Source organism: Oncorhynchus kisutch, unplaced genomic scaffold (assembly GCF_002021735.2).
Source record: "Oncorhynchus kisutch isolate 150728-3 unplaced genomic scaffold, Okis_V2 scaffold4073, whole genome shotgun sequence".
Taxonomy (NCBI): Eukaryota; Metazoa; Chordata; class Actinopteri; order Salmoniformes; family Salmonidae; genus Oncorhynchus; species Oncorhynchus kisutch.
The window spans coordinates 117352-134488 of record NW_022266018.1 but is presented as its reverse complement, the minus strand read 5'-3'; the positions used below and the strand labels follow the sequence as shown (position 1 = coordinate 134488).

At 47.2% G+C, this 17137-nt stretch overlaps 1 protein-coding gene across 4 annotated transcripts in view; it reads right to left on the bottom strand.

The window, feature by feature from the left end:
- Positions 1-8168, bottom strand: part of LOC116373851 (dedicator of cytokinesis protein 1-like) — a 64028-nt gene extending 55860 nt beyond the window's left edge. Inside the window, exon 1 of one of the 4 annotated variants that reach the window (XM_031822136.1) lies at positions 7963-8168. In XM_031822136.1, coding sequence (XP_031677996.1) covers positions 7963-8005 — 43 coding nt within the window. In that variant the 5' untranslated portion in view covers positions 8006-8168. The remainder of the gene's footprint in view (positions 1-7962) is intronic. The other 3 variants (XM_031822137.1, XM_031822138.1, XM_031822139.1) reach the window with 3 other exon arrangements.
- Between the last annotated feature and the right edge of the window lie 8969 nt (positions 8169-17137).

The window sequence follows — 17137 nt, the reverse complement described above, 5'->3', positions numbered from 1 at the left end:
GCTGCGCCACTCTGGGGTCTAACGGTCCAGTGACCGTTTGATAACAGAACTGTAGCTGTTACTGGATAACATACACAGGGTTTATACAGATCATCTCAAGGACCCAAATGAACTTAAACTTTATGTTTTATTACCGATTTGTTTCTGTTGAACAGTTGTCCTGCTGCTGGCCAGTGTAGAACTACAGAGGAACAGAGTGGTCCTGGACAGTGTAGAACTACAGAGGAACAGAGTTGTCCTGCTGCTGGACAGTGTAGAACTACAGAGGAACAGAGTTGTCCTGCTGCTGGCCAGTGTAGAACTACAGAGGAACAGAGTTGTCCTGCCGCTGGCCAGTGTAGAACTACAGAGGAACAGAGTGGTCCTGCCGCTGGCCAGTGTAGAACTACACAGAGGAACAGAGTGGTCCTGGCCAATGTAGAACTACACAGGAACAGAGTGGTCCTGGCCAATGTAGAACTACACAGGAACAGAGTGGTCCTGGCCAATGTAGAACTACACAGGAACAGAGTGGTCCTGGCCAATGTAGAACTACACAGGAACAGAGTGGTCCTGGCCAATGTAGAACTACACAGAGGAACAGAGTGGTCCTGCTGCTGGACAGTGTAGAACTACAGAGGAACAGAGTTGTCCTGCTGCTGGACAGTGTAGAACTACACAGGAACAGAGTGGTCCTGCTGCTGGACAGTGTAGAACTACACAGAGGAACAGAGTGGTCCTGGACAGTGTAGAACTACACAGAGGAACAGAGTTGTCCTGCCGCTGGCCAGTGTAGAACTACACAGAGGAACAGAGTGGTCCTGGACAGTGTAGAACTACACAGAGGAACAGAGTGGTCCTGCTGCTGGACAGTGTAGAACTACACAGGAACAGAGTGGTCCTGCTGCTGGACAGTGTAGAACTACAGAGGAACAGAGTGGTCCTGGACAGTGTAGAACTACAGAGGAACAGAGTGGTCCTGCTGCTGGACAGTGTAGAACTACAGAGGAACAGAGTGGTCCTGGACAGTGTAGAACTACAGAGGAACAGAGTTGTCCTGCTGCTGGACAGTGTAGAACTACAGAGGAACAGAGTTGTCCTGCTGCTGGACAGTGTAGAACTACAGAGAGGAACAGAGTGGTCCTGCTGCTGGACAGTGTAGAACTACACAGAGGAACAGAGTGGTCCTGGACAGTGTAGAACTACAGAGAGGAACAGAGTTGTCCTGCCGCTGGCCAGTGTAGAACTACAGAGGAACAGAGTGGTCCTGGACAGTGTAGAACTACACAGAGGAACAGAGTTGTCCTGCCGCTGGCCAGTGTAGAACTACAGAGGAACAGAGTGGTCCTGGCCAGTGTAGAACTACAGAGGAACAGAGTGGTCCTGGCCAGTGTAGAACTACAGAGGAACAGAGTGGTCCTGCTGCTGGACAGTGTAGAACTACAGAGGAACAGAGTTGTCCTGCTGCTGGACAGTGTAGAACTACATAGAGGAACAGAGTGGTCCTGGCCAGTGTAGAACTACAGAGGAACAGAGTGGTCCTGGCCAGTGTAGAACTACAGAGGAACAGAGTGGTCCTGGCCAGTGTAGAACTACAGAGGAACAGAGTGGTCCTGGCCAGTGTAGAACTACAGAGGAACAGAGTGGTCCTGGCCAGTGTAGAACTACAGAGGAACAGAGTGGTCCTGGCCAGTGTAGAACTACAGAGGAACAGAGTGGTCCTGGCCAGTGTAGAACTACAGAGGAACAGAGTGGTCCTGGACAGTGTAGAACTACAGAGGAACAGAGTTGTCCTGCTGCTGGACAGTGTAGAACTACAGAGGAACAGAGTTGTCCTGCCGCTGGACAGTGTAGAACTACAGAGGAACAGAGTTGTCCTGCTGCTGGACAGTGTAGAACTACAGAGAGGAACAGAGTTGTTCTATCGCTGGCCAGTGTAGAACCGTTCTGTAGGGATGTAGAACTGTTCTGTAAGGATGTGTGTGTGTTACAGTGTAGAACTGGTCTGTAAGGATGCGTGTGTGTTACAGTGTAGAACTGGTCTGTAAGGATGTGTGTGTATAACAGTGTAGAACTGGTCTGTAAGGATGTGTGTGTGTTACAGTGTAGAACTGGTCTGTAAGGATGTGTGTGTGTTACAGTGTAGAACTGGTCTGTAAGGATGTGTGTGTGTTACAGTGTAGAACCGTTCTGTAGGGATGTGTGTGTAACAGTGTAGTACTGTTCTGTAAGGATGTGTGTAGCTCGTATACCATTGTTTTTTCCAGAAATGTTGAACTGTTTCTCAACAGGATTCCTGCCATCTCCATCTGCGTTTCCTTTCTAGACTTTTAAAAGAATCAGATAGTATTTTTTACAACACTTCCTGTATGATCATCAAAAGGGGGATTTCAAATGAATTCATCACATGATGGCCGAGGAATCATCATGCAGGAAAACAATGACCCCCCCCCCCCCCCCCTGCCTTGAGAAAGAAGGATGTATTGAAAACTACTCCTCCGATTTCATCTGATTTCCTGCGGGGTTTGTTGACGTTCTAAGAACAAAAGGAAGTGTGTCGTGGAATGAACTCTGGGTTCAGCAGAATATTGATTTGAAAGAACGATCATTAGATTGGTTCACACGTCGTTATTCTTTGTGAACAGAAAGCAGGTCAGAGCCGGACATTCATCCATCCCTCATCTGAAACTGTGAAAGAGATACAAATATGAGTCATTGGTTGGTAAGGGCCACCGTTCATGTTAACCTGTGCAGTGTAATGTTAGAAGGAGATCCTGAAGGAGAGATTGTGACGGTGCGTCTCTGATTGGTCGATGAGCTCATCAGCATTAACAGAAGGGACCTTCTAAAACATTCTACTGTGGAATTCAAGACATTGAAGGAAGTTGAGCTTCTGGCCTCAAGGTAAGATGATCCACATGAAGAAGAGACCGTATGAGGGGAAATAAAGATGTTTTCAGCCTCCGTCTGTTGTGAGATCAGATGCTGTGTATTTCTCAGAGTAAAGGGATGAGATCTCCACACGACACCAACTAAACATCTAAAGCTTTTATCCAAGATGTTTCTTTTCCAAGATGTTTCTTTTCCAAGATGAAGTCAGTCGACTGACATATCTGCAGAGAAACTAAAAGGTTTCCTCAGTCAAGGAAATGCAACTCTCCCAAAGACATCCACCTAGTTAGTTTGAATGGTCGGTGAGGAACAGTAGTCGGTGGAGTATTAAAAGTGCAATGACAAAGCTGTGACAAGAGGAAACCCAACGCCATGGAAACCAGTGGTGGTAGACTGTAGCTTTGGTTGCCCTGAGCAACAAGGGAAGGGACCTGCTGAGGACAAGTCCTCCCTGCAGGAAGGGACACAGTGAGCTCAAGTCCTCCCTGCAGGAAGGGACACAGTGAGCTCAAGTCCTCCCTGCAGGAAGGGACACGCTGAGGTCACATCCTCCCTGCAGGAAGGGACACAGTGAGCTCAAGTCCTCCCTGCAGGAAGGAACACGCTGAGGTCACATCCTCCCTGCAGGAAGGGACACAGTGAGCTTAAGTCCTCCCTGCAGGAAGGAACACGCTGAGGTCACATCCTCCCTGCAGGAAGGGACACAGTGAGCTTAAGTCCTCCCTGCAGGAAGGGACACAGTGAGCTCAAGTCCTCCCTGCAGGAAGGGACACAGTGAGCTCAAGTCCTCCCTGCAGGAAGGGACACGCTGAGGTCACATCCTCCCTGCAGGAAGGAACACGCTGAGGTCACATCCTCCCTGCAGGAAGGAACACGCTGAGGTCACATCCTCCCTGCAGGAAGGAACACGCTGAGGTCACATCCTCCCTGCAGGAAGGAACACGCTGAGGTCACATCCTCCCTGCAGGAAGGAACACGCTGAGGTCACATCCTCCCTGCAGAAAGGGACACGCTGAGGTCACATCCTCCCTGCAGAAAGGGACACGCTGAGGTCACATCCTCCCTGCAGGAAGGGACACAGTGAGCTCAAGTCCTCCCTGCAGGAAGGGACACGCTGAGGTCACATCCTCCCTGCAGGAAGGGACACAGTGAGCTCAAGTCCTCCCTGCAGGAAGGAACACACTGAGGTCACATCCTCCCTGCAGGAAAGGACACAGTGAGCTCAAGTCCTCCCTGCAGGAAGGGACACGCTGAGGTCACATCCTCCCTGCAGGAAGGGACACAGTGAGCTCAAGTCCTCCCTGCAGGAAGGAACACGCTGAGGTTACATCCTCCCTGCAGGAAGGAGCACAGTGAGCTCAAGTCCCTCCTACAGGAAGGGAACTAAACATTCTATAACAGCAGACACAATGCAACTCTATATGGGAAGTGGTGTTTTACTGTACTGACGACAGCCATTCATGGTTTAACCATCTCCCTCCCCACTTCCTCAATCTACCTGAGACTATAATAATAGGGAACCTTGATAAAGGGTAAGACACACAGCCGACAACGGGCCCTGTACTTCACATGACACTGGTCTCATTACTGTACAAGTGTTCCTGTGGATAGGGGCCACAGTAATGTAAGGTGAGAACCAAAACGCACATGACACTGGTCTCATTACTGTACAAGTGTTCCTGTGGATAGGGGCCACAGTAATGTAAGGCGAGAACCAAAACCCTGTGGATAGGGGCCACAGTAATGTAAGGTGAGAACCAAATCCCTGTGGATAGGGGCCACAGTAAAAACCCTGTGGATAGGGGCCACAGTAATGTAAGGTGAGAACCAAAACCTTGTGGATAGGGGCCACAGTAATGTAAGGCGAGAACCAAAACCTTGTGGATAGGGGCCACAGTAATGTAAGGCGAGAACCAAAACATTGTGGATAGGGGCCAAAGTAATGTAAGGTGAGAACCAAAACGCACATGACACTGGTCTCATTACTGTACAAGTGTTCCTGTGGATAGGGGCCACAGTAAAAACCCTGTGGATAGGGGCCACAGTAATGTAAGGCGAGAACCAAAACCCTGTGGATAGGGGCCACAGTAATGTAAGGCGAGAACCAAAACGCACACGTCACTGTTGAATTGTACACGGATGGTAAAATCAGTCATTTATAGTATGTTTCGGTATGTCTGCTCCTTTAAACCAACCAGACCAGAGAGGCATAGGTGAAGCAAGAGGGCCGACTCCTCCCCCGTTGGTCAGAGAATAAAGCGTGAAACAGACCAAGTGGTTTTGAATGGAGGTCAATGAGAAAGTCTTGAATTCAGTCAACATAAAATTACAAAATATATTCTAAGTGAGGCTTATTCGACTAAATAGAAGTTCAATAAAACGTATTATATGGGTGAATTCAGTGTTAACATCTGGATTCCTTGATCCAATGCGGATTTTATAGGGCCCTAAGTCTTCTCTGATCTCCCTGACTCTACAGAAGGCCTTGTTGAGTCTTCTCTGATCTCCCTGGCTCATCAGAAGGCCTTGTTGAGTCTTCTCTGATCTCCCTGACTCTACAGAAGGCCTTGTTGAGTGTTCTCTGATCTCCCTGACTCATCAGAAGGCCTTGTTGAGTGTTCTCTGATCTCCCTGACTCATCAGAAGGCCTTGTTGAGTGTTCTCTGATCTCCCTGGCTCATCAGAAGGCCTTGTTGAGTGTTCTCTGATCTCCCTGACTCATCAGAAGGCCTTGTTGAGTGTTCTCTGATCTCCCTGGCTCATCAGAAGGCCTTGTTGAGTGTTCTCTGATCTCCCTGGCTCATCAGAAGGCCTTGTTGAGTGTTCTCTGATCTCCCTGGCTCATCAGAAGGCCTTGTTGAGTGTTCTCTGATCTCCCTGGCTCATCAGAAGGCCTTGTTGAGTCTTCTCTGATCTCCCTGACTCTACAGAAGGCCTTGTTGAGTGTTCTCTGATCTCCCTGACTCTACAGAAGGCCTTGTTGAGTGTTCTCTGATCTCCCTGACTCTACAGAAGGCCTTGTTGAGTCTTCTCTGATCTCCCTGACTCTACAGAAGGCCTTGTTGAGTCTTCTCTGATCTCCCTGGCTCATCAGAAGGCCTTGTTGAGTCTTCTCTGATCTCCCTGACTCTACAGAAGGCCTTGTTGAGTCTTCTCTGATCTCCCTGACTCTACAGAAGGCCTTGTTGAGTCTTCTCTGATCTCCCTGACTCTACAGAAGGCCTTGTTGAGTGTTCTCTGATCTCCCTGGCTCATCAGAAGGCCTTGTTGAGTGTTCTCTGATCTCCCTGGCTCATCAGAAGGCCTTGTTGAGTGTGTTCTCTGATCTCCCTGACTCATCAGAAGGCCTTGTTGAGTCTTCTCTGATCTCCATGACTCATCAGAAGGCCTTGTTGAGTGTTCTCTGATCTCCCTGACTCATCAGAAGGCCTTGTTGAGTGTTCTCTGATCTCCCTGACTCATCAGAAGGCCTTGTTGAGTGTTCTCTGATCTCCCTGACTCATCAGAAGGCCTTGTTGAGTTCTCTGATCTCCCTGACTCATCAGAAGGCCTTGTTGAGTTCTCTGATCTCTCTGACTCATCAGAAGGCCTTGTTGAGTGTTCTCTGATCTCCCTGAGAATTGTTATCAATATTTGGAACTATTTTCTTAAAATCAGTTGAAACAAAGTCTTAACTACAGTGTAGTATATTTACTGAATCATTATGCAATGACCAAGAGTTTAGACTACTAACATCAGCCTGTACTAGCTTATGTAGCCTGTACTAGCTTATGTAGCCTGTACTAGCTTATGTAGCCTGTACTAGCTTATGTAGCCTGTACTAGCTTATGTAGCCTGTACTAGCTTATGTAGCCTGTACTAGCTTATGCAGCCTGTACTAGCTTATGCAGCCTGTACTAGCTTATGCAGCCTGTACTAGCTTATGCAGCCTGTACTAGCTTATGCAGCCTGTACTAGCTTATGCAGCCTGTACTAGCTTATGCAGCCTGTACTAGCTTATGTAGCCTGTACTAGCTTATGTAGCCTGTACTAGCTTATGTAGCCTGTACTAGCTTATGTAGCCTGTACTAGCTTATGCAGCCTGTACTAGCTTATGCAGCCTGTACTAGCTTATGTAGCCTGTACTAGCTTATGTAGCCTAGGCATAACAACAAGGCTACTGTATTCTGTTTGTACATTGTATATTGCTGGCAGCACCTTGTCACCAAATCAAATTCCGGGTTAAATGTACTTGGAGAATACAAATGTATTATACCTAATGCAACGTATTACCAATACACCAGAGTGAGAGTGAATATGGCCACTACAATGAATGGCTGGCCTGATGGTGAGACAGGACAGGACGTCCGACAGCGGGCGGCCAAACCCCCGGTCATACCGCCCAAGAGATCATGTGTCAATCAACACGGAGCTATTCAACTTCAAGACGCGCTATAAATGTATCCAGTTTGAGTTGTGTCCACATTACAAAAACTGAACTCAAACAGAAAACAGCAGCCCTGAGGGCTCCTGTTGCCAGATCTACTTGGAATAAATCACATAAAAGGACTTAGAGACGGGGAAAGAGTAGCCTGCACTATTCCAAACCAAACACATTGAAAACATATGAGGATTCACAATTACACCAAATCCATTCTGTTCACCAATAACTTTAGCTCGTATGTTGAACCAAGTAACCATAAACGATACAAAGTTACAACCGCGTCCTGTACCGTCCACGATGTGGCAGGCCCCGACTACACAGGAAACAGTGTTGCAAACTAGGCGCGCCTCTGACAATTCCCGGTGTTGACCGCAGTCCGCTCACAAAGACAGGGATTCCTCGCTTTGCCTTTATGCAAACCAGTTGGCAAAACCAGTTGCTGATAGCAGAAGATTTTATCAAACTTTTTGCATTCCTAAATTCAGGCAAATGTGTTGCAAAGAAATCAAGTCAAGCCTTTAGGAATACTGTGTGAATCTCGGCGTAGCAGCGCTGTATCCTAAACTAATTACAATTATTCCCAAACTTGTGCCTTCGGATGCAGAGTAGGAACGACAAGCTACCAAGCGAGACTAGACAGAGAAAACGTGCAAGTTTATTAGACTCACCAACTCCGTACTTCTCCTTCTTCGTAGGCACCCAGCGAGACATTATTCATTTAAAAACTCCCCCGTGTTGAGGTTGGGTTTGTTTCAATAGTTCCAGATCAGACTGTAGAGTTTTCTGTACTTTAGAGTTCTCAGTGTCGGTGAATAGAATCACGCCGAGCGGCCATTTTCCCCCAGTGACAGTTAGCCTGGACAGGACGCTCCACAAGGGGGTGGAAATTAACACAAAACACTTTGATCATCAAGTATGGACGTCGTTAGGCTAAGAAACTGGAAATAGATTTTAATATAGATCAAATAGATACCGGGCCTATATAGCAATGTATTACTTAATCTATGACTTTCCTAAAGGTAACTGTACAGAATGCTATGTAAAGGGTCACAAAATAATGTCAGGATGCAACTATTGTTTTATCCGTTGTTTTACCAGGTAAGTTGACTGAGAACACGTTCTCATTTGCAGCAACAACCTGGGGAATAGTTACAGGGGAGAGGAGGGGGATGAATGAGCCAATTGTAAACTGGGGATTATTAGGTGACAGTGATGGGGTTTAACACCCCTACTCTTACGATAAGTGCCATGGGATCTTTAATGAACTCAGAGAGTCAGGACACCCCATTTAACGTCCCATCCAAAAGACAGCACCCTACACAGGGAAGTATTTTTTTAGACCAGAGGAAAGAGTGCCTCCCACTGGCCCTCCAACACCACTTCCAGCAGCATCTGGTCTCCCATCCAGGACTGACCCTGCTTAGCTTCAGAAGCAAGCCAGCAGTTGTATGCAGGGTGTTATGCTGCTGGCATAGGCAGGGTGGTATGCTGCTGGCATAGGCTGGGTGGTATGCTGCTGGCATAGGCAGGGTGGTATGCTGCTGGCATAGGCAGGGTGGTATGCTGCTGGCATAGGCAGGGTGGTATGCTGCTGGCATAGGCAGGCATAACTATTCATGCAACACTTGTGATTATATCAATTCTAGACAAAACTGTAATCTTCTGTGACTGTATCATACTGTATCATTCTGTATCATTCTGTATCATTCTGTATCATACTGAATTAATCCTTCTCCCAAATGAGTTTACTAGTATTTGCGTTTAATGGTTGACCAATGAATTGAACTTTGAATATGAAAATATATATTGACTAAGCACATAATGATGTGATATACACTATGGTGCAAAAAAATTTGGGGTCACTTAGAAATGTCCTTGTTTTTGAAAGAAAATCACATTTTTTGTCCATTAAAATAAAATCAAGTTGATCAGAAATACAGTGTAACACAACACTAAAAAAGGAAATTGACTAAACTACAAGACCACTGCACAGTTAAATCTTAAGTGGTACAGCCGCCATCTTAAATTAAGGTTAAATCAAATAAATATATATATTTTTTTTTAAAGTGCGTTACACCCTGTCTGTTCCAGACCTTGAAGCAGACTGCATTACATACACAAGGTTCTGTACTATCTCTCTCTCACCTTGACATTACCATCTGGTCTAATAACAAAAGTGGACTCGTACACACCTGTAGGCGAGGACGCCGTTTGGCAGAGCGTGGGAAAACAGTTGATCGGAACCAGGAAGTTACCTTGAATTTGAAAGGTTTATTAGACTGAGGACCTAAACAACTAAATACGATGACTCCGTGTGTGTTTTCGTGTTTCCCGCTGAGTTGTAGTGAGCCAGAAACGTGTAGACCAAAACCTGTAACAAATGCCGATAAAACGCTGAAAACAAAACGGGCCTTGGGTCTCTATGGGGCATTGTGATGTCACTATGGGGTATTGTGATGTCATTATGGGGTATTGTGATGTCACTATGGGGTATTGTGATGTCATTATGGGGTATTGTGATGTCATTAGGATGTAGGATCATTTACCACAAGAATACAGACAGATTAACAAATGATAGACGGGTTATATACAGACAGGAATGTTTTTGTCTGTGAGTGTGGGATTATTGGAGGAGAAAAAAGCACATTTATAAGCTACTTAATATATTTTTTTTATTTAACTAGGCACATCAGTTAAGAACAAATTCTTATTTACAATGACAGCTTAGGAACAGTGGGTTAACTAACTGCCTGTTCAGGAGCAGAACGACAGATTTGTACCTTGTCAGCTCAGGGGTTTGAACTTGCAACCTTGCGGTTACTAGTCCAACGCTCTAACCACTAGGCTACCTGCCGTCCCTACGCTCTAACCACTAGGCTACCTGCCGTCCCTACGCTCTAACCACTAGGCTACCTGCCGTCCCTACGCTCTAACCACTAGGCTACCTTCCGTCCCTACGCTCTAACCACTAGGCTACCTGCCGTCCCTACGCTCTAACCACTAGGCTACCTGCCGCCTCTACACTCTAACCACTAGGCTACCCTGCCGCCTCTACACTCTAACCACTAGGCTACCCTGCCTCCTCTACACTCTAACCACTAGGCTACCCTGCCGCCTCTACACTCTAACCACTAGGCTACCTGCCACCTCTACACTCTAACCACTAGGCTACGCTGCCGCCCCTACACTCTAACCACTAGGCTACCCTGCCTCCTCTACACTCTAACCACTAGGCTACGCTGCCGCCCCTACACTCTAACCACTAGGCTACCTGCCGTCCCTACACTCTAACCACTAGGCTACCCTGCCTCCTCTACACTCTAACCACTAGGCTACCTGCCACCTCTACACTCTAACCACTAGGCTACGCTGCCGCCCCTACACTCTAACCACTAGACTACCCTGCCGCCTCTACACTCTAACCACTAGGCTACGCTGCCGCCCCTACACTCTAACCACTAGGCTACCTGCCGTCCCTACACTCTAACCACTAGGCTACCCTGCCTCCTCTACACTCTAACCACTAGGCTACCCTGCCTCCTCTACACTCTAACCACTAGGCTAGCCTGCCGCCCCTACACTCTAACCACTAGGCTACCTGCCGTCCCTACACTCTAACCACTAGGCTACCCTGCCACCTCTACACTCTAACCACTAGGCTACCTGCCGTCCCTACACTCTAACCACTAGGCTAGCCTGCCACCTCTACACTCTAACCACTAGGCTACCTGCCGTCCCTACACTCTAACCACTAGGCTACCCTGCCACCTCTACACTCTAACCACTAGGCTACCCTGCCACCTCTACACTCTAACCACTAGGCTACCCTGCCTCCTCTACACTCTAACCACTAGGCTACCCTGCCTCCTCTACACTCTAACCACTAGGCTACCCTGCCACCTCTACACTCTAACCACTAGGCTACCCTGCCACCTCTACACTCTAACCACTAGGCTACCTGCCGTCCCTACACTCTAACCACTAGGCTAGCCTGCCACCTCTACGCTCTAACCACTAGGCTACCTGCCGCCCCTACACTCTAACCACTAGGCTACCCTGCCTCCTCTACACTCTAACCACTAGGCTACCCTGCCTCCTCTACACTCTAACCACTAGGCTACCCTGCCGCCTCTACACTCTAACCACTAGGCTACCTGCCACCTCTACACTCTAACCACTAGGCTACGCTGCCGCCCCTACACTCTAAACACTAGACTACCCTGCCGCCTCTACACTCTAACCACTAGGCTACGCTGCCGCCCCTACACTCTAACCACTAGGCTACCTGCCGTCCCTACACTCTAACCACTAGGCTACCCTGCCTCCTCTACACTCTAACCACTAGGCTAGCCTGCCGCCCCTACACTCTAACCACTAGGCTACCTGCCGTCCCTACACTCTAACCACTAGGCTACCCTGCCACCTCTACACTCTAACCACTAGGCTACCTGCCGTCCCTATACTCTAACCACTAGGCTACCCTGCCACCTCTACACTCTAACCACTAGGCTACCCTGCCACCTCTACACTCTAACCACTAGGCTACCCTGCCTCCTCTACACTCTAACCACTAGGCTACTCTGCCTCCTCTACACTCTAACCACTAGGCTACCCTGCCACCTCTACACTCTAACCACTAGGCTACCTGCCGTCCCTACACTCTAACCACTAGGCTAGCCTGCCACCTCTACACTCTAACCACTAGGCTACCTGCCGTCCCTACACTCTAACCACTAGGCTACCTGCCACCTCTACACTCTAACCACTAGGCTACCCTGCCACCTCTACACTCTAACCACTAGGCTACCCTGCCACCTCTACACTCTAACCACTAGGCTACCCTGCCACCTCTACACTCTAACCACTAGGCTACCCTGCCACCTCTACACTCTAACCACTAGGCTACCCTGCCACCTCTACACTCTAACCACTAGGCTACCCTGCCACCTCTACACTCTAACCACTAGGCTACCCTGCCACCTCTACACTCTAACCACTAGGCTACGCTGCCACCTCTACACTCTAACCACTAGGCTACCCTGCCACCTCTACACTCTAACCACTAGTCTACCCTGCCGCCCCATGAAGGTAAAGGGGAACAACAGACACAGAGAGGAATTGCGTTCAGTGTAGCTGGATGCCAAAGTGTAGCTCCCATGTATCCTGGCTAATCTTCATAGTTCAAGGTCAACTGATTCTAGTCTGTCCCACCATGTTCATTCTCTATGTGTGTCTGCAACCACCTCAGAGAGCTCAGACTGTTGATAAGCCTACATGACATTTTAAACCAGCAGATGAAGACAGATCCCAACGGGACCCTGTTCTTTCTTTCATTCTTTTCAAAAGGGAATATAGACCAGTGAGATAAGCCTATAACGTTATAACGTTTCTGATTGCCCTTTTCTGTGAATAAATCACCTTCTCAAAGGCACATTTCAATATCAGCAAGGTGTTTCTCTCTCTCTCTCTCTCTCTCTCTCCTCTCTCTCTCTCTCTCTCTCTCTCTCTCTCTCCATTTCTCCCCCCTCTCTCTCTCTCTCTCTCTCTCTCCATTTCTCCCCCTTCTCTCTCTCTCTCTCTCTCTCTCTCTCTCTCTCTCTCTCTCTCTCTCTCTCTCTCTCTCTCTCTCTCTCTCTCTCTCTCTCCATTTCTCCCCTCCTTCTCTCTCTCTCTCTCTCTCTCTCTTTCTCTCTCTCTCTCTCCATTTCTCCCCCTTCTCTCTCTCTCTCTCTCTCCATTTCTCCCCCTTCTCCTCTCTCTCTCTCTCTCTCTCTCTCTCTCTCTCTCTCTCTCTCTCTCTCTCTCTCTCTCTCTCTCTCTCTCTCTCTCTCTCTCTCCATTTCTCCCCCTTCATCTCTCTCTCTCTCTCTCTCCTCTCCCTTCTCTCTCTCTCTCCTCTCTCTCTCTCTCTCTCTCTCTCCATTTCTCCCCCTTCTCTCTCTCTCTCTCTCTCTCTCTCTCTCTCTCTCTCTCCATTTCTCCCCCTTCTCTCTCTCTCTCTCTCTCTCCCTTCTCTCTCTCTCTCTCCATTTCTCCCCCCTTCTCTCTCTCTCTCTCTCTCTCTCTCCCTTCTCTCTCTCTCTCTCTCTCTCTCCATTTTCTCCCCCTTCTCTCTCTCTCTCTCTCTCTCTCCATTTCTCCCCCTTCTCTCTCTCTCTCTCTCTCTCCATTTCTCCCCCTTCTCTCTCTCTCTCTCTCTCTTTAAATTCAATTCAAGGGGCTTTATTGACATAGGAAAACATGTTTACATTGCCAAGGCAAGTGAAATGGATAAACAAAAGTGAAATAAACAATAAAAAGTGAACAGTAAATATCAACAAGTTCCCAAGGAATAAAGACATTCCAAATGTCGTATTATGTCTGTATAAACATAAATATGGGTTGTATTTACAATGGTGTTTGTTCTTCACTGGTTGCCCTTTTCTCGTGGCAACAGGTCACACATCTTGCTGCTGTGATGTCACACTGTGGAATTTCACCCAGTAGATATGGGAGGTTCTCACAACTGAGTCTGTACATACTCAAAGATTTCCTTAAGTTTGGGTCAGTCACAGTGGTCAGGTATTCTGCCGCTGTGTACTCTCTGTGTAGGGTCAGTCACAGTGATCAGGTATTCTGCCGCTGTGTCCTCTCTGTGTAGGGTCAGTCACAGTGGTCAGGTATTCTGCCGCTGTGTACTCTCTGTTTAGGGCCAAATAGCATTCTAGTTTGCTCTGTTTTTTTTTGTTAATTCTTTCCAATGTGACAAGTAATTATCTTTCTGTTTTCTCATGATTTGGTTGGGTCTAATTGTGTTGCTGTCCTGGGGCTCTGTGGGGTCTGTTTGTGTTTGTGAACAGAGCCTCAGGACCAGCTTGCTTAGGGGACTCTTCTCCAGGTTCATCTCTCTGTAGGTGATGGCTTTGCTATGGAAGGTTTGGGAATCGCTTCCTTTTAGGTGGTTGTAGAATTTAACAGCTCTTTTCTGGATTTTGATAATTAGCGAGTATCGGCCTTATTCTGCTCTGCATGCATTATTTGGTGTTCTACGTTGTACACGGAGGATATTTTATCAGAATTCTGCATGCAGAGTCTCAATTTGGTGTTTGTCCCACTTTGTGAATTATTGGTTGGTGAGCGGACCCCAGACCTCACAACCATAAAGGGCAATGGGTTATATAACTGATTCAAGTATTTTTAGCCATGGCATAGAATGTCTCTCCCCACCCCTCCTCCCCCCTCTCTCTCTCTTCCTCCCCATCTCTCCCCATCCCTCCTCCCCCCTTCCCTCTCTTCCCACTAATCTCTCCCCCATTCCTCCTCCCCCTCTCTCTCTTCCCACCCATCTCTCCCCATCCCTCCTCCCCCCTCCCTCTCTTCCCACCCATCTCTCCCCATCCCTCCTCCCCCTCTCTCTCTTCCCGCCCATCTCTCCCCATCCCTCCTGTCCCCTCTCTCTCTTCCCACCCATCTCTCCCCATCCCTCCTCCCCCCTCTCTCTCTTCCCACCCATCTCTCCCCATCCCTCCTCCCCCCTCCCTCTCTTCCCACCCATCTCTCCCCATCCCTCCTCCCCCTCCCTCTCTTCCCGCCCATCTCTCCCCATCCCTCCTGTCCCCTCTCTCTCTTCCTACCCATCTCTCCCCATCCCTCCTCCCCCCTCTCTCTCTTCCCACCCATCGGTGTCCCTTGCTCCGAACCCTCCTAATAATGAGCAGATAAACCCTGATGTTTAGAATGTTAGCAGAGGTGGAATGTTGATCACAGTTAAACCCTGATGTTTAGAATGTTAGGGTTGATAGAATGTTGATGACAGATAAACCCTGATGTTTAGATGTTAGGAGTGGTGGAATGTTGATGGTGGAATGTTGATCACAGATAAACCCTGATGTTTAGAATGTTAGCAGTGGTGGAATGTTGATCACAGATAAACCCTGATGTTTAGAATGTTAGGAGAGGTGGAATGTTGATCACAGATAAACCCTGATGTTTAGAATGTTAGCAGTGGTGGAATGTTGATCACAGATAAACCCTGATGTTTAGAATGTTAGGAGAGGTGGAATGTTGATCACAGATAAACCCTGATGTTTAGAATGTTAGGAGTGGTGGAATGTTGATCACAGATAAACCCTGATGTTTAGAATGTTTGGAGTGGTGGAATGTTGATCGCAGATAAACCCTGATGTTTAGAATGTTAGGAGTGGTGGAATGTTGATCACAGATAAACCCTGATTAGAATGTTAGGAGAGGTGGAATGTTGATCGCAGATAAACCCTGATGTTTAGAATGTTAGGAGTGGTGGAATGTTGATCACAGATAAACCCTGATGTTTAGAATGTTAGGAGTGGTGGAATGTTGATCGCAGATAAACCCTGATGTTTAGAATGTTAGGAGTGGTGGAATGTTGATCACAGATAAACCCTGATTAGAATGTTAGGAGAGGTGGAATGTTGATCGCAGATAAACCCTGATGTTTAGAATGTTAGGAGTGGTGGAATGTTGATCACAGATAAACCCTGATTAGAATGTTAGGAGAGGTGAAATGTTGATCACAGATAAACCCTGATGTTTAGAATGTTAGGAGTGGTGGAATGTTGATGACAGGCGGGAGGAGAGGATAGTCCTCAAAGCGCTGAGCGACATCAGAGAGGAGAGGAGATGAGAGGAAAGAGGTACACACCAGTAAACTGTCTCATGTTTATTTAAATGTGCACCCGGGAAAATCCCAAAATAACTTTTCAAAGAAAACTTTCCCTTCCTGTATTTAAAAACACTCATTTCTGAATGTCTCTTTCAGAATCACCTGTATTGGCCAAGTACATTTACATTTACCAGAAACTTGATCTGGTGAAATGGTGCTGCCACAATACACAGAATATACAGACAATGTATAAACGAGGAACATAATATGTTATATTTGCTGTGGATCATAACATTGATATACTGTAATTCCAGCAGAGGGCATTGGAGTTTTCAACCAGCAGAACAAGCTTCTTCTCTCTCTCTCTCTCTCTCTCTCTCTCTCTCTCTCTCTCTCTCTCTGTCTCTCTCTATTTTCTCTCTCTCTCTCTCTATTTCTCTCTCTATATATATTTTCTCTCTCTCTCTCTCTCTCTCTCTCTCTCTCTCTCTCTCTCTCTCTCTCTCTCTCTCTCTCTCTATTTCTCTCTCTCTCTCTATTTCCCTCTCTCTCTCTCTATCTCTCTCTCTCTCTCTCTCTCTCTATTTCTCTCTCTCTCTCTATTTCTCTCTCTCTCTATTTCTCTCTCTCTCTCTCTCTCTCTCTCTCTCTCTCTCTCTCTCTATTTCTCTCTCTCTCTCCCTCTCTATTTATCTCTCTCTATTTCTCTCTCTCTCTCTATTTATCTCTCTCTCTCTCTCTCTCTCTCTCTCTCTCTCTCTCTATTTATCTCTCTCTCTCTCTCTCCCTCTCTATTTCTCTCTCTCTATTTCTCTCTCTCTCTCTATTTATCTCTCTCTCTCTCTCTCTCTCTCTCTCTCTCTCTCTCTCTCTCTCTCTCTCTCTCTCTCTCTCTCTCTCCCTCAGAGTGAGAGCTACAGGGAAGGAACACCCATTGAGTCTCATTCTACATTGTCACCTTGTTCAAATGAACCCTTTATACTTTGCGGTTGTGGTTGTAGGATTTAGTTACATGTGATGCAGGACGTGCTGCTTTTTTTGTGATACACGTAGACAACTAACAATTATCTATTGTTTTAAAGCAGGAAGAGGATGCCAGTTTGTTCTCTGAGAGGAGAGAAACCCAAACACATTCAGGGCATTATAATGTGTTCTCCAGTCTGTTTAATTATGACAATCGTCAAGGACAAAACTAAAAAAACTATTTCTGAATATTCCAAACA